The sequence below is a fragment of the Hippoglossus hippoglossus genome, chromosome 7 (assembly GCF_009819705.1).
Source record: "Hippoglossus hippoglossus isolate fHipHip1 chromosome 7, fHipHip1.pri, whole genome shotgun sequence".
NCBI lineage: Eukaryota > Metazoa > Chordata > Actinopteri > Pleuronectiformes > Pleuronectidae > Hippoglossus > Hippoglossus hippoglossus.
The window spans coordinates 2640897-2658411 of record NC_047157.1 but is presented as its reverse complement, the minus strand read 5'-3'; the positions used below and the strand labels follow the sequence as shown (position 1 = coordinate 2658411).

At 39.3% G+C, this 17515-nt stretch overlaps 2 protein-coding genes and 1 non-coding gene across 4 annotated transcripts in view; all 3 read left to right on the top strand.

The window, feature by feature from the left end:
* The first annotated feature begins 585 nt into the window (after window positions 1-585).
* On the top strand, window positions 586-7637 carry LOC117765175 (cilia- and flagella-associated protein 206-like). The gene is made up of 5 exons (XM_034591520.1): window positions 586-595; window positions 983-1089; window positions 5850-5993; window positions 6605-6831; window positions 7378-7637. The coding sequence occupies exons 2-4, from the start codon at window positions 1003-1005 to the stop codon at window positions 6824-6826; spliced, it is 453 nt and encodes a 150-aa protein (XP_034447411.1). The 5' UTR covers window positions 586-595; window positions 983-1002; the 3' UTR covers window positions 6827-6831; window positions 7378-7637.
* A 1247-nt stretch (window positions 7638-8884) lies between these two features.
* trnaq-uug lies at window positions 8885-8956 on the top strand. Its single transcript has one exon. It is a non-coding gene; the product is annotated as a tRNA-Gln (tRNA).
* A 7204-nt stretch (window positions 8957-16160) lies between these two features.
* prkcz (protein kinase C, zeta) overlaps window positions 16161-17515 on the top strand; it is a 138042-nt gene continuing 136687 nt past the window's right edge. For both annotated transcript variants that reach the window (XR_004614505.1, XM_034591436.1), the window contains exon 1: window positions 16161-16411. Coding sequence is in view for 1 of the 2 variants with exons in the window: in XM_034591436.1 (XP_034447327.1) it covers window positions 16344-16411 (68 nt within the window). In the remaining variant the exon portion in view is untranslated. The remainder of the gene's footprint in view (window positions 16412-17515) is intronic.

The following is a 17515-nucleotide window of genomic DNA, read 5'->3' as shown; positions in this document are numbered from 1 at the left end:
GAAAAACTGGAATTTCTCTTGTTGGTAGAAGTGAGAGTCTTTGTTATTTAATTAGCATTTCAGTCATTTCATTTTGTCTTTGCATGATTTTCAGCATGTGTGAATATTGATCATCCTTGTGAGGACCTCTCTTAAGAGGAGGTTGCACATACACTTTGGGAACTCTGGGGGCAGAAGAGATATTTAGAAGTCCCTCATCATCATCATTATCATCACCACCATTGTCATCATCATCGCTTTGTGTTGAGTCATATCCTTTATCATACTTTTGAAAATCATATCTCTCTTTGGGCGGATGTAACTGTGGAGACTTTACTACTGTTACTGCTTGTGCTCTTCACGCCTTTGGCTGAAACTTTACTTATAATTCCAATAGACATAGCAGTCAAACTCTCATGCATTGTTGTATCTGCAACAGGTGACAGATGCATTACTGTGCTTTGATAGGCATGCATAGCAGCTTCTCTGAACCATTTTTTCTAAATTCCTTTAATAAATCACAGTGAACCAACGGCTAGTTTTAATGATCTGTTGCTACAGTATAATGGAGTCTGTGGCTACACACTTGTGAACAGGGAAGGACTTCTTCTTCCAGGTACTGCTCTCGTTATTACTCTTTAATTATTCTTTTATCATTAACCACCTCAACTGACTTGTTTCAGGGTCGTGCAGCAAAAAAGATTAAAGAAGGTTAATGTTGGACACATGTATCCATGGTCTTATCCTCATTAAATACAATTTAAAAGGTTTACATAATCGAATGTTCAGACTCATCACACAGAGGCTGAAAAGAGGAGCTGCAGCACAGCCTCTGTCTCAAACACTATATAGGTTATAGCTCCTGTCTATCTAAAGCCCCCCCTCCTATTATGTAAATGTAGTGTATTGTGATGTCACATGACATCCCTATGATGTAAAAGTATTAAATATTTTTGTCCTTTTAAGTTTTGTCCTTTTAAGTAATGTCCCATTTCTTTTGCAGGTAATCCACACATTGGAGTCATGAGACATAAAGAGAAGCTTTATGCTTTTAGCTCCAAAGAAGCAGCCTTGAAATTTGCCTCTCGTCCAGACGACTTCATTGCTGAGGTCGCAGAAAAATCCAAACTCTCCCCTGAACTTGTAGCGTAGGTTCTCTAAATTGAAAAAATAAAAGAGTTGGGCGCCAGACAGGGCTTCGTCACCCATCAACAATTTGAATATATAAAATATATATATAAAATATATTTATAAAATATATAAAATTTAATATGTAAGAGAGTTAACCCGGATAGCTTATTTAGCTAACTACGAAAGGCATCAAAGGAAAATAAATCACAAACAATCAATTCTGTTAATCAATATATATTCAATTGAATTATTCAAATCAAATTAACAATCAAATCAAAGAGGTATGATTAATAAACAGACAAAGAACTCAAATTCACCAAAATATCCAGTAATCAATAGCAAACAAATTAATTTCCAAATAAGAAAAATTAACCGTCCATTAAATAAACATATGAAAGAAGTTTCCATTAAGAACTCTTAATGGAAACTTCTTTCCATTAACAAATGTCCATTAAGAGTATAACTCATGGTGACTATAGTCCAAGTTCAGATAAAGTGTGAGATTGTGTGTGTGGTTGTTGGAGAGGGGAGTTAGGGTCCAATGAAAAGGTAATTTTTTGGGTGGTCCTTTAATCTCCAGGTAGAGGGAAGATGAGGGGTGGATTTTCTAGAGGCAAAGGGATTCAGGGGAAGCCAGGAGAGTTTCAATAGGAAGACTTAGCTTGTATGGTTCATCCAGGACAGAGGGGATCACGTTACAATCCGAGCAGGTTAGATTGGTTATGAAAATCCACTTCAGGCTCCAGGGATCAGCTTCTTTGGCTCATGGTCCAGGACGATTGTGAAATAAATCCAGCCGTTTCTTGGATCAACTTTCCAGACTAGTTTATCTTTTTGTGATCTCCTTACTACAGTTACTCTCACTTCACAGGCTTCCACTCCATGCTGCCTTTGTTTGATTTTCCCTCTCCTATCTGGCTCACAGGTCTGTCCAACTTATCATCTCTCTCGCCCCTCCTTTTCCTGTTGAGGAGTAAAGGGCAATTCTGTCTTTTTAGTTTTCTCATTTCTGCTACACTTCTCCCCCTCTTGACAAGACCAAGCTTAATGGTGGCTGAGGGTTCTGGATCCATTATTCAGGCTCAATCTAGAAACCTAGGAAATCTTCCTCCTCCGAGCTTTCCTGAAGGATGTCTAGTACTCTTTGTCTTTCCATTTGCTCCAAGTCTTCAGCACTAGGGTAGAAAGGTTAGAGGTTACAGATATGCACAGTTCTTACATCCTGACCGGTATCCTCAAAAACAAATTGGTAGTTTAGGGGTCCAAGTTGTTGAACTACACGGTAGGGTCCTTTCCACTTTTTTGCCAGCTTAGAGGTGAATTTCTCCTTAGCATGTGACTGAGGGAAATTTCTAACCAAGACTCTTTGTCTAGTTTTGAATCCAACATTACGGCGTTTTTTGTTGTAGTTCCTCAGTTGCTTTTGTTTTGATTTCCTTATATTTTCCTCAACATCTGCTTTGAGTTGTTTTAGTTGATGGACTACATCATAAACAGGTGCATCAGGTGGGTAAATCTTTCCCTTCAGAACTTTATCCATTGGACAATTGAGCTTCCTACCAATTTGTAGTTCTGCCGGGTTACCCCTGAGTTTCTTGAACATCAGAGTTTATGGCAAATCTGAACTCTGGAAGGTACTGATCCCATTTACCATGATTGTCATTCACATAACATGCTATCATACATTTAAGAGTATGATTCACTCGCTCAGTTATACTAGCCTGTGGATGATTGAGGACCACGATCAGACAAGATGTAATCAGGTATGCCCCATCTTGTAAAGACTACCTTCCATAGGAACTGAGCCATTGTCCTTGCTGTAGGAGTTTGCAAAGGGGAAAACTCAACCTAGCGGGTAAAGTAATCTACCACTACTAATAAGTATTCCTTTCTTTCTGAACTTCTTGGTAGTGGACCCATGAGGTCAATGCCTAACATCACATTAGGGCCTTTGACAGTGGTTTGTTGGATCTTTCCAGCAGGTTTCTGATTACGTGCTTTGATACTTTAGCAAACAACAGTTTCTTATTAAGTTTTTTACATCTGTCCACATTCCATGCCAATACACTACTTCATAAAGCCTTTTATAGGTTTTGAAAATACCTGCATGTCCACTTAATGGATTCTCGTGATAACTTTTAAGTATCTCCTGAACAAGACAATGGGCAATGTAGAGCCTAGTGGGACGGATTTGTTTGCCATCTGTTTTTTGTGATATAGTTTATCTTCCAGGACAACAAAATCCTGTGTAATTTTTTTGATGTCAGCTAGCTGCTTCATGATTTTCTCCACATTAGGTTCTTTATGTTGCTCCTCACAATTTTTTTCCAGGGAAATAGGGATATTCCCATCTCTTTGATTGGAGTACAGGCAGCACTGGCTGAAAGGGGGAATCCTCGAAAGAGCATCAGGAGCATCATTCAGTTTTTCCTTCCTGTATTCCACAATAAAGTCGAACCGTTGCAATCTTAGTGCCCATCTGATCAAACGACTTGTGGTTTTTGTTGAGGAGAGGACCCATGTCAAGGCAGAATGGTCTGTAATGACAGTAAAGAGATTTGGCTCCAGATAGTGCTGCCATCTCTCTAGAGCCCAAATGATTGCAAGGCACTCTTTTTCTGTTAGAGTAATTTCTCTCAGCTCGGTTCAAAGTTCGACTGGCATAAGCATGAATGACTTCGCCTACAATGTCTTCTCTCTGCGTCAACAAAGCTCCAAGACCGGTATTACTTGCATCAGTATAAACAAAGAAAGGAAAGTCTAGATTTGGTTGACCTAAGATGGGTGGTGAGATCAAATTGGACTTTAATTTCTCAAAGGAATCTTGGCATGCTCGACTTCAGAAGAAAGATCTTCCTTTTTTCTTGAGATCATTTAAGGGCTCAGCAATTTTTGAGAAGTCTGGTACAAATTTATGATACCATCCGGCAAGTCCCAAGAAACTCTGAACCTCCTTGAGGTTAGTCGGTACTGGATAGGACCGAATTGCCTCGACTTTGTCAGGATCAGCACTGACTCCTTGATCAGAGACAATATGTCCCAGGAATCTGATTTCTTGCAGGCAGAATCTAGACTTCTTGAGATTTATGGTCAGATTAGCTTTTTGGAGTCTATCAATTACAGTTCGCAGACATTCGAAATGATGAGTCACAGATGACGAATAAACAATTATGTCATCTAGATATACTAGACAGATTTGACCCCCAGGCCCTCCAGGAATTTCTACATTAGTCGTTGAAAGGTGGCCGATGCATTCTTGAGACCGAAGGGCATGACATTGAAATGATACAAGCCAGAATGAGTGACAAAGGCAGTTTTTGCTTTACTATGAGGATCAATGGGTACCTGCCAGTATCCACTATTTAAATCAATTGTGGAGAAAAGGGAGGCTCCAGAGAGGGACTCAAGTATTTCATTGATGTTTGGGAGAGGATATGCGTCTGTTTCAGTGACAGCATTGATTTTCCAAAAATCTACCCAAAATCGATGTCCTCCATCTTTCTTCGGAGAGAGGACTACAGGGGACGCCCATGCAGAATAGGAAGGTTCAATATCTATATAAATTGTTCTTTCACAATGGCTTGCTTACCAGGGTTCATTCGGTAAGGCCTTTGTTTGATGGATACACAGTTTGTAGTATAGATGGTGTGCTGAAGAATATCAGTTTTTCCAGGCTGATTGGTGCAGACCTGTGGGTTAGACTCAAGGAGCTGTCATAACTGTTTCTTTTCTCCATCTTGTAAGTGAGCATGTGACAGAGCAAGGTTGATGCAATCTTTGGCTTCCAGTCGCACCGGTTCCAGAGAGAATGGGAGGTTGGACAGAGCTTATCAATGAAAGATTCCATACTGGACTGGTCTTTGACATTCGGATGTTTGATTGATTTTCATGAGCTTTATTCCCTGGGGGATGGGCACTGCCTGGCTGAAAGGGATAAGTAACAGGGGGGTTGGACTTGAAACTGTATACTTTATCAGGCACATTGATTATCATACCGACACTAGAAATTAAATCAAGACCAAGAACCATACCATAGGCTAGAGCTTCTGACCCAAGTCCAACTGTAGGTGGAGTGGACAATTGTCCTTGAAGTTCCACAGAGAACTTCATGGCTCACAGGTGTGTCCCACTTCATCTCCCTCGCCCCTCCTTTTCCTGTTGAGGAGTAAAGGGCCATTCTGTCTTGTTAGTTTTCTCCTTTCTGCTACAAACTCAAACACAAATGTCTGGCCCCCTAGTATAAAGTCAGCAGATGTGTGAACACAGCAGAAGATCCAACGTATGATTAACAACAAGCGTTTTGTTGATGAGGCTTCTCACATGCAACAGACACAAAAATGGGAAAAAAAAACAAGAATAGAACTTTGTCAAATTGAAAAATTGGAGCCACACGTAGAAGACACTGACGAAGATGTAGTTTGTCGTGATGGAAGCTGATCCTGGTTTCAATGTGCTGTAAACAAAAGCATGTGATCTCTGCAGCAGAATTATTACGTTACATCCTGCCTTTGTCTGCTACCACCACCCCTCACCTGAATCTTCTGGAGGATTTGTTGCTGTTGTGATCGCGTCTGAGCGAAGAATTTCCTGCTGTGTTGTTCATGTGTGAAACGTAACCTCTGGACGAAGTCTGGACCCAAGAGTTCCTCTGGAGGTCATGTCTGAAAACGGTTCATGTCACTTTGGCATGATCTGGTGATCGCATTAAAAGTAACTGTTTCTAACTTGTGGTTTTGCAGATGCAGCCAGGAGAGAGTTTGCTGGTGAAGCCCATCACCAAGTGTGAGAGCAGCACGCAGACTGACCTACACCCAGTGGAGACAAACATAGTCAAGTCATATGAGTGGAATGAGTGGGAACTGCGGAGAAAAGCTATCAGACTGGTGAGCCTGGTGAATTCACACTGTCACTAGTGACCATGTAGTTTTATAGGTTGTTCTTTTTGGTCTTTTTTGGAATCAAAAAAACATCCAGGATAAATAGGCAGAAGTTTAGACTGAAAATACACATTGATTTGAATGGCCCTGGCCCAACTTATACTGCAACAAAATGCAGCACAATGTCATGTGGTGCTGCACTGTCCTATCACATACATGCTAGTGTACTTTGCTGGGCGGGTACTTTGTATTACTGCTATTTATCTCACGAAGAAAAAATAGTTGTCATCATGTTAACTGTCTGTGAGCACACACACCATTGAACCGTGTATTGGTGTCTGATAAATGACCAATGTAGCCAAGTGCACGGTTTTAACAAAGCACTGATTCTCATCAAAATTCCTGATGTAATTTATTGACACTGTATTAAGTAAAATAACTTTGAAAAAAATTTGAATTAGAGGAAAATAACCTCCAGCAAAAATATGTACAGATATAAAAACCACATTACAGAGACAAATCAAGTTACCTTCCGTCTACTAACACCTGTTTTGGCTCTGCCATATATAACCTTGTTAAGTTATTGACCAATAAATGTTTCCATTTCATAATTCCAGGCTAATCTTCGGACCAAAGTTACGCACTCAGCACAGACTGATCTGAGCCACATGAGGCGGGAAAACATCACTCAGACCTGGCTGCCCAAGGACGCCGCCTGTCAAAGCAAGAGAGATGGTGAGAGCAACATGCCCAGGCCTCAGGTCTACCTGGCAGGTCTGAGGGGACAAAGAGACGGACACATGGTCAAAACTAACCTGACCAGATCTGTGGATGAATAATCAAGGTGTGTAAAAACAGTTTGTTGTCGAGTAAAATATCTTATGTAATGCATATCATCATTTTTTATTAATTTTGCTCTTGTGAGATCTGGAGAAGACGGCACACATCTTTATAAAGGACAAAGCCAGAATCAGATAATGTAAAATTGAAAACATGCATTTCTTCAATTGTACACTGTATGTTTCCTCATTTAAATCTAGGCACATTAAAGGGGTGGTGGCCTGGAAAATATGATAAGCATTAACTGTAGGTTAATGCTTATCATATTTTCCAATCCTTACAAGATTCCTACAACTTTCTATAACTTATTGCTGTGATACTTTTACACACGAACTTGATTTTCTATGGATTATTGCATACTATCCAAATAAGTATTCCTATTGATGGCTGCTTTGTGTATATGCTTCAATTAATGTTCTATACAGGCCTCAATTCAAGAATATACTGTATATGTATATGTTTAAGGAAAAATAGAGACACAACATTGAATCCTTGACTTATTTTCACATTTTTAACCTGAGTGTCATTCTTGACTCCACCCTCTCCTTCTAATCCCACATCAAATCCATCACCAAATCCGCCTTTCTTCACCTCAAAACCATCTCCAGACACCGGCCTTCACTCACTGACTCTGTGGCAGAAACCCTCATTCATTCACCTCCTGCCTGGATTACTGAAATGGAGAATGACTGGATTTACTGGATGATAATAGATTATGTCAATGGCCCCTTTAACACGACACACAAGACATGAGGAAAGATTAAGAACCACAAAGTGAAAGAAATGTTAATAAATATTTATCTAGATAAACGGTGAATGTTTCAGTAACAGAAGAGAACTGTAGCTGTGGAAATAACGCAGATTACTTGTTTATTAACAATGATTAAAGTGGACCTTTATGCTAGTGCTAATTTAAGCTAAAGATATGGTGATGCTAAACGAGATACACCCTCACTGAGCGGAGAGGACTGCTCTGGGTTTTCTGAGGACTGTTTTTGGATTAATGAGAGGATTTAAATGCTGCTGCTGTCTGGTTTCATCTGTTGGACCACCAACTGTTTGTCTACCTTGGATGTTTACAATAAAATGATAATTATCAGAATCTAAGATGTTTTACTTTCAGCTTCTTTCGTAGATCAGCTGGTAAAGCACTTGCTGTATTTAAGTTATTTTGTAGTATGCAAACATATTTCTATCATTTCAATTCTGTAGAAGCCCAACTTATGAAAACAGTTGGCCCAAAGACTTGTTGTTGTTTGTTGCATCCAAAGGCCTGGCCATTTCAATCACAACACAAGACACATCACTGAAGTCAATCAAAGGTCATCTATCAATGGGTAATAAGTCATGTCTTTCCTGAAGGGTCTCTGAACAGAGTCATCAAGTGCTGATGGACTGGACAACTGTTGGTCTCCTCAAAATCAAGTCCCACCGAGATTTGAACTTGGATCGTTGTATTCAGAGTCCAGAGTGCTGACCATTACACGTGTCGTAAACACCAATGTTGTCGGGTGTTTTACTCTCTTTATACAAGAGCGTGGTCTTGTGTTTGATAGCAGGACTTAATGATTTGATGTCCAGATTTGTTATGCTTTCACTCAAATCCCTGCACTTGCACTCAAAGGCTCCAGCTTGAGCATACATTTTTCTCTTCATGTTCTGGAACTGTTGGCTTGTACTCAGACATTATGTTACTTGAACAAATTTCCTGCGCTCCAACTTCAGCTCTTAGATTGTTTTGAGTAACAAGTCTGTTGAATTCTCCAACCAATAGAATCCAGCTAATCTGATTCGTCATCACTACACTTGGTATTCTATTACTTTTTCCACCAATTTCAGATTCTAGACATGAATTGATAACTTTCCTGTAGTACTACACTTGGCTGTGGAGCAAAATAATTATGTCCTTAAATTCATTTACAGTATTATCTGATGAACATAAATAAATAGATTAGAGGGAGGGAGGACATGCAGCAGCACGGTTAAAGGATACCTGGTCTATAATGTGAAGCTGCATCAATCAGAGTGGCGGTAATGATTTGGTTGCTGTACGTCGTGGTTCCATGGTGTAATGGTCAGCACTCTGGACTTTGAATCCAGTGATCCGAGTTCAAGTCTCGGTGGAACCTCAGATTAGTTTATGTTTCTCATGAAATTTGCTATAATCAGGGTACATTCAGGTTAAATTCGGGCCTCGTGCTAATCTGTGTAAATCTCCATGGTAATTTATAATGAACGGCTAACCTAATTGGAGATGAGAGATCAACCGGTATAAAACTAACCAATCAATCAATTCCTTTGAAACATGACATCACCTTTCTTAGAGGATCCTGTGGAGAAAAAAAAGGGATCTAAGATACAAGTTGTGGGTTTAGAACATGAGATTATTTTGGTCAGCTGATCAAGGGTGATCAGAGAGAAGCTGTCTAAATAATTGGTAAGATTCTCAGCTGTTCCTAAGATTTCTGTTCTTGTTAGGGTATTAGTGCAAACTGAGGGCAGGAGATGGTTGATTTTATTTCTAAAAGTTATCTTTATCTGTTTTGAGGACTAGGCTTGATAAATTCAGTTAAAAATTCAGAATAAGCCCCAGGAGCACGGTAAACTACAGCAAATATGATGATATGGCTGTTGGTATTTCTTGGATGGTTGTGGAAGACTAAGAACAAGACTTTCAAATGAGTTGTAGCTTAGTTTAGGTTTAGGATCGATAGACAGGAGTTAAAAATAGCAGCAACTCCACCTCCTCGGCCAAAGTCTCGGGGAATGTGTGTATTTATATGACTGGGGGGAGGAGATTCATTTAGGCTGACATATTCATCAGGATGCAGCCAGGTCTCAGTGAGGGACAACAAATCAATTTTGTGATCTCAGACTAGTTCATTTACTAAAATAGCCTTGGATGACAGTGATCTCATGTTTAAGAGTCCACATTTAAATGTCTTTGTTTGTTGTGTTGTTGCAGAGGTTGTGTTCATTTTTTTTGTTTGTTTGTTTTTTTTCATTTTTGTGCACATTAAAAACATCGTCTCTCACCCAGGCTCTCACTGGACACCCTCCAGTCTGAATGTTCACTGTATATTAGTATGATTAAAGGTTTATAAGGAAAACTGACCCACACACAGTACTGTGCAGCACTCACACTTACTGTTGAGGGAAGAACTCGTTTCTTTCAAGACCCCTTCAAGTTCGTGAAATCTTTCTTCACCACAAAGAAGGGAGGAACCCTGAGGACCTTGAAACAGGACATAGAGGAGCACCTAGAGAGAACACACTCTGATCCAAAGAGACATGATCCGATAGCTATTCCATCTGATATCCCACCCATTGAACAGGCAGAACACCAAATGGATTTGAGCCCTCCGAAATGAAAAGAAGTGGAGAACACAGTGAGGCGGGCAAGAATGTCATCAGCCCCAGGCCCGAACGGTGTCCCGTACAGGGTATACAAGACTGGTCCTGATGTTCTATGCTTCTTGTGGAAATTAATGAGAGTGACATGTGTGAGGCAAACAATACCCATAGCTTGCCGCAGAGCTGGAGGAGTACTAGATGATGCTATGATGAAAACCTTGAAGACTGCGAGCAGGTCCAGCAACTGAAGCAGGATGTCAGCAGTGGCCTTAAGAAAATCGACCAGTCCATGCTTCCTGGCAAAGCTAAAGGTCTGGTGCCCCAAGTTTGGCCTGTTACCCTGACTGATGTGGCCACTTACAGTAGTCGACGATCCCCTCACAAGAGTTGAGAATATGGAGAGAATGATCAACTCCTACGTGAGAAAGTGGTTTGGAGTCCAAAGATGTTTAACCAACATCGGCCTGTATGGACACGGCATTCTCAAGCTGCCTATCTCAAATCTTGTAGAGAACTTTAAATGCACCAAGAAAAGTCTGGCGATAACCCTCTCAGAGTCCCGAGACAAATCTATACGTGCTGTTAGACCATCTTTGAAAACAGGACGGAAATGGAAACCAAAAGAAGCAACTAACAAGCAAAAGCAGCACTTGAGCACGCTGACATTGTGGGGCACGTTCCACAGGGAAGAGGAGGTTTGTGTCTAGGTCACAGTCTGGTCTACTCAGTGGGCCATGCTTTCATACTATTGCCATACAAGCCAGTCGCCAGTCAGATTTACCTTTAGCCTCAGTCTACCCTCAAGTTCGGCTGGTATCATTTTTTACAAACCCAGAACAATTGATGACGCTAAGGTGCACAACTGAAGTTATTTCAATAACATCTACTCGTAGTTGGTAACTTAAATTGTGCAGAAGACCTTCAACGTACAAGGGGATGGTGAATATCTTGTCCTAAGTGACTAAAATGTTGCATGTGGAATTTTTCGGTTGTTATGACAATTGCGTTGAACTGTATTCTATTCTATGAATAAATTAAAAGGCTCCACTGCTCCCTAATATTAAACCATTGACAGTGTTCCCACTGTTTCCTATTGTTCATATTTGGATGTGATTAAACCATTTAATTTAACAGTAAAAAGTTCAATCTTATCTATGAAACATAAAAAAGTTAAACACATTTACAAACTAAAAGAAAAGTGATCTACAAACTAAACAATATTTATATTATACATTATATATATTATAATACTAAATAATCTTATCTTAACCCCCCAACATAAAACGCATCTACAAACTATAAAAAGTTAAATCCTAACTACAAAGTAAAGAGTTAGATCTTATCTATAAAACTATAAAAAAGTTAAACAGATCTACAAACCATGAAAAGTTCCATCTTATCTATAAAAATATAAAATGTTAAAACTCATCTACAAAGTAAAAGGTAAAAACTAACCTACAAACAAAAATATTATTTGGACAAAGGTATTTGTACAAACCTCATAAGCTTTGAATTTACAACCCCAACTCAGAAAAAGTTGGGACGGTATGGAAAAAAGAGACAGCAGTGATTTCTGAATTTAATTTTACTTGTATTTCATTGCAGACAGTATTAACATAATATATTTTATGTTTTGTCTGGTCAACTTCATTTTATTTGTAAAATTCAGGCCTGCAACACATTCCAAAAAAAGTTGGGATTTAGGGCTAGTAATCAGGTACAATGATTAAAAAATGATGTGATTTGAAATAGGTGATGTCAACAGGTGATTGTAATCATGACTTGGTACAAAAGCAACATCCAGGAAAGGCCCAGTCCTTTAGGAGCAAAGATGGGCCGAGGATCGCCAGTTTGTCAACTGAGAAAATTACTGAAATGTTTAAATATAGTGTTCCTCAAAGAAGGATAGGACTGGATTTGGATATTTCATCCTCTACGGTGCATAACATAATTAAAAGATTCAAGGAATCTGGAGGAATTTCAGTGCGTAAAGGACAAGGGCGCAAGCCTAAGCTGACTAACCGTGCTCTCTGATCCCTCAGACGACACTGCATCAAGAACCGTCATTTATCTAGAAGCAATAGAACCACATGGGCTCAGGATTACTTTGGCAAACCTTAGTCAAGCACTACAATACGTAGTTACATCCACAAATGCCAGTTAAAACTTTACTTTGTCAAAAGAAAGCCTTATGTTTACCTATCCAGAAGCGCTGTTGACTTCTCTGGACTGGAAGGCATCTGGGATGGACCATAGCACAGTGGAAACGTGTACTGTGGTCAGACGAGTCACTATTTCAGGTCTTTTTTGGAAGAAATGGACGCTGTGTACTCCAGACCAAAGATGAAAAGGACCATCCAGACTGTTACCAGCAACAAGTCCAAAAGCCAGGGTCTGTCCTGGTATGGGGTTGTGTCAGTGCACTTGTTAAAGGTAACCTACACTTCTGTGATGGCACCATTAATGCTGAAGGGTACATAGAGATTTTGGAGCAGCATATGGTGCATTCAAGATGACATCTTTTCCAGAGACATCCATGTATATTTCAACAAGACAATGCAAAACCACATTCTGCACACATTACAAAGGCATGGCTGTGGAAGAAGAGGCTGGGGGTGGCCTGCATGCAGACCAGACTTGTCCCCAATAGAGAATATTTGGCGCATTTTGAAATGCAAAATGGGACATCGGAGACCCCGTACTGTTGCACACCTTAAGACTTGTTTGCAGGAAGAATGGGACAAAATGACTCCTGAAATGTTTCATCACTTGGTGTCTTGAGTCCCATAAAGTCTTTTAAGTGTTGTGAAAAGGAATGGCAACATTACAAAGTGGTAAACCATTTTATTACAAAAACACAATAAATACTTAATACACTCATGTGAGGGTATTTAAAAGGTTAATGACAGCAGGAACAAAGTAGTTCTTGCATCCGTTTGTCGTCTATCTAGGAAGCAGCTTATTTTTCAAGGCTAGTAACCAACACCAACAAATAAAAGAAACGGTAAGAACAGATTCAGTAAAAAAACAATAAAACATTTTCATAAAGGCGCTGTCAACATTAAAACTACAAACCTTTTCGATAAAATTACATTTGCTGATGAGGTTTCCTACACAGTGCCCATGTGATGCTCAAAGGTCAGCTTGTGGTGTCCGAAGATATTTGTACAACTTCTACAGCCTGACCATTAATCCCCACAGGAGAGATGACGTTTAGATTCTTCCTGAAATCTATGATCATCTCCTTGGTTTTGGCAACATTAATATCTAAAAAGGACGACTTACACCAGTCAATAAAATCTGTTATTACAGGGTCATCAGCTTTAAAAGTGACACAATGAACGAATGATCAGCAAACTTTAAAATATGCTGCCCCTTATGCTGGATTTGACGTAAATTACTATATAAAACAAATAATAGAGGTGAGAGGATACACCACTGCAGTGAACCAGTAAAAAGTTTAGCCTCACATGTGTTAAGGTTAATATTTTTGAGACCTGACAGTTAAAAAATCAATCAGTCAACTTATCAGTCAATGTTGTGGGTGCTTTTTAACCTTTTTACCAAAACGTGTGGCTGCATACACTTAAAAGCAGAAGAACAATCAATAAAAAACAGCTGCAGATAGTTTGGTGTGGAAGAACTTGACTGGCCCGCAGAGAGCACTGACCTCAACCCCATCAACACCTTTGGGATGAACAAGAATGGAGATTGCGAGTCAGGCCCTCTTGTCCAACATCACTGTCTGACCTCACAAATGCTCTTGTGGATGAATGGGCAAAAATGTCCACAGACGCACTCCAAAATCTTGTATAAAGCCTTCCCAGAAGAGTGAAAGCTGTTATAGCTGCAAAGGGGGGACCAACTCCATATTTATACCTATGGATTTAGAACGGGATGTCATAAAAGCTCCTGTAGGTGTCCCAATATAGACTATATATATATATATATATATATATATATGGACTATATATAAATAGTCCATATAGTGTATCTAACACTGTGTTTAAACTATAGTCCATGAGCAACAGCAAAAACTTAATTAGTTTAAAAAACCGGAACAGTGTTATTGTAACACAAATTAAAATGTTAAGGTCAATACTCTAATATTGTCTGCGCTACTTTTTCTTAGAATACTTTTATTCAGGTTTTTAAACAGCATAGAGAATCTTTAATATTCAGTACTGCCTTTTCATATGTAACTACTACAGTATTATTAAATCTGCTGCTATTGATAGATGAATGAAATGTCTTATCTTTTTGTATTGTAACAAGTTCAACTGTGTTGACCAAATTTACAGGTTTTTAGGAGGATTTAATTCTCCATAACTCAAACTGTCTGACAATGTCCTATGTTTATGCTTCCTACTGTTCATATTACAATGTTAGGCCTTAAAAATGTTGTACTGTCATGTTGCATTCATCTTTTCCATAGAAAGATTTTCCAGGGACTCTCTCGACAATAAACTGAAAGTGTGTTCCACCTCAAGAGCTCACTTCCAACAACCTCTGACCTTTAATAAACTCTGTATTTTTCACAAACTAACATGTGCTCATCCTGGTCTCCAATGAGCACACCTTACTTCACCTCACATTTCCTGAAACCATTCAGCACCCAGTGTTCAAAGGGTCTCAAAATACAGAAACATCTGATACATATGTAATGGCTGCAAAATTGTGGGATTCCTTACAAAAATGGTGTACTACTGACGTCTAGTGGCTTCAGTCAGTTTAACATACTGTCACATAACCTGCCTTCTTAAACATGTTTTAACTTTTATTAATTTAAACAGCCATTTAGTTTATTTAGGAAAAGACATGGTCAAAGTTAACAGTAACAACAATAGTAAAAATGTAGCATGGGGAAATAGCTTGATTACACTGTATAAGGTGTGTAGTGTACAAACATACAGTAAATAAAAAAAATGACTTTCAGACGCCACTAAGCATTGGTGGACCTTGGATCACATGACCTCCTCTGCACCACAATGACCTGGTAAGAAGGGCAGAGAGAGAGAGAGAGAGAGAGAGAAGACCATGGGAGAGAAATCCAATGTTAGTGACAAGGGCTATTAATGTACAACAACTTTTATTAATTCAGATAAACCAAACAATCTGACAATTACAATTACAACTATACTTGTAATGCAATATTAGATATAGAGATGAGTTATGAACATATTTTTAGATGTTTAAGATGATAATTATTTAAAGTTCATGCACTCAACTACATGCAATACAATTGTTAGAGCGATAGTGTCTTATTAGAGCTGTTTACTAATTGACCAGCAGGTGGCGCCTCAGATACGCAGTGTTGTGACTGAGGCCTGAACCACCTTGTATCCATGTTAGAACCTGTGTTTATACTATTCGTCAACGTCCTTGAAGGGCCCTCTTGTTGTTATCTTGTTTTACATCTTGCAGCACATGAGAAAATATTATCAAAACATAATCAAAACCAAGAAATGAAATACATTTAGAAAACAGTAACGGGGCATGTTGTGGACATCAACAGGCAGTTATTTCAGGGAATGAAAAAAAACAAAAACATCCTTGATGTAGTAGAATGACAAGGACGCTCCACTAGGGGTCAAAGGAAGTATTGATAGGTGAGGCAGATCACCTTTATAAACCTAATGGATAGTACAGAGAAAAGTACTCAACCTTCAGTAAGTTGACTTACTAAGTCGACCAGTGACTAATGAACTGGACTTTCTACGGGTCCAGACAACAGGCCCCGTTCGAAACAGAGTGACAGGTGAATAAGGATTACGGTAACCATAGCGAGACATGAGAAACCCGGCCAAGTTACCCATACTTTACCCCCACGCCACGAGGTATTTCCGTTTCAAAATAAAAGCGCCCCATTGATCCTAGAATCCAATCAAATGACATAGCTGTGAGAATGCATTTTATTCTGAAAGGAGAGGCAGGAAATTGTAATTTCATTCCAGCCTCCTTGACAATTCATCCGTCAGCAAAGCCTCCGATGTTTTCCGAACGCAAGAAACTTTAAAGTAGCTCGACAAGTTTTCCTCTGGAGAGCGTCGGGCGAAGCGTAACTTTCAGACCGTGTGATGTGAACGTTTATCTTCCGACGAGAGCGGTTGATAGGGAGAGTGCAGGCCTGTCCGAGCACCGGGGGAAAAAACAAAGTGCACCATGTATATGCACTGTAACGGATCCACAATGGAGCTGGAGCTGGTGAAGATGAAAACACACTATTGTGGGTGAGTGAGCACACACACACACACACACACACACACACACACACACACAAGCCTGCTGAGCCATGATAGGGACACACACCTGTGGAACCTCAAGTGTCTCCTCACAAAGTCACTGCCTAGTAGTGACTTTGTGTAGAGTCACTACTAGTAGAGTCAGGCTCATCCAGACACACTAAAAATACTGAGGATACATGTGAGAACATTTGAAGAAAGTGTTTAAATCGCCCCCAATAAGTATTCAAGAATATTGAATATTCTTGAATACTTATTGTGAATAAGTATTATGAATAATTTATATTATTATGAATATTTTACATTATTAAACTGTATGATGTTCTGTTCTCTTGTCCTGTGTTAATGCTCTGGAGCTACTTCAGAATTATTCCTTGTCATTAGTAAATCCTCCTCAAACAATATAATGTCACTTTTTATTGTTTGTGTGCTGGATGTTGTGTGCAGTGCTTTCTATAGACAGTTTATGGTGCAGAGTGTTTGTGTTCATCCTGCCTGGTTTATCTGCAGTGAAGATTTTATTTTCTCATATTTGCTTCATTATTATTCATGTGTGAGGTTTATATATAAGTTTGAATTATTTACTAAACTGCTGTTATTTTTTCATACATTGCATGTTGGCTAATTCAGAGTGTGCTAAGCAAGTGACACAATCTTCAGACCAAAGTTTGCAACTTTTCAAACTAAAATGGTTTGTAATTTAACTTTAAGGGATAGTTCACCTTAAAATGTAAATTGACTCATTATCTACTCACCACTATGCTGATGGAGGGGTGGGTGAAAAGTGTATGAGTCCACAAAACAGTTTATGAGTTTCAGGGGTAAACAGCGTTGCAGCCAAATCCAATACAATTTATGTAAATGGCGACCACTTCTTCAAACGTAAAAAAACAACAGAAAAAAACATAACATGCCTCCATACTGCTCCTGTGGTGTCATCCAAGTGTCCGTAAGTCCAGACATTCAAATTTGACTCGAAACAGCGTCATTTACACCATGTTTTTAGCTTAAATGTCTTCTGATATCCTCCAACGGTGCTGCATTCACATTCCCCTGAACTCATGAGTTTTCTTTACGCTTGAAGAAGTGGCA

Excerpts from the sequence above, each read along its gene's own strand:
- LOC117765175 (XM_034591520.1), top strand. The coding sequence starts at position 1,003 with ATGAGACATAAAGAGAAGCTTTATGCTTTTAGCTCCAAAGAAGCAGCC. Across the intron at positions 1,090-5,849 it reads CAGACGACTTCATTGCTGAG|ATGCAGCCAGGAGAGAGTTT; the intron begins GTCGCAGAAAAA and ends GTGGTTTTGCAG. Across the intron at positions 5,994-6,604 it reads GGAGAAAAGCTATCAGACTG|GCTAATCTTCGGACCAAAGT; the intron begins GTGAGCCTGGTG and ends TCATAATTCCAG.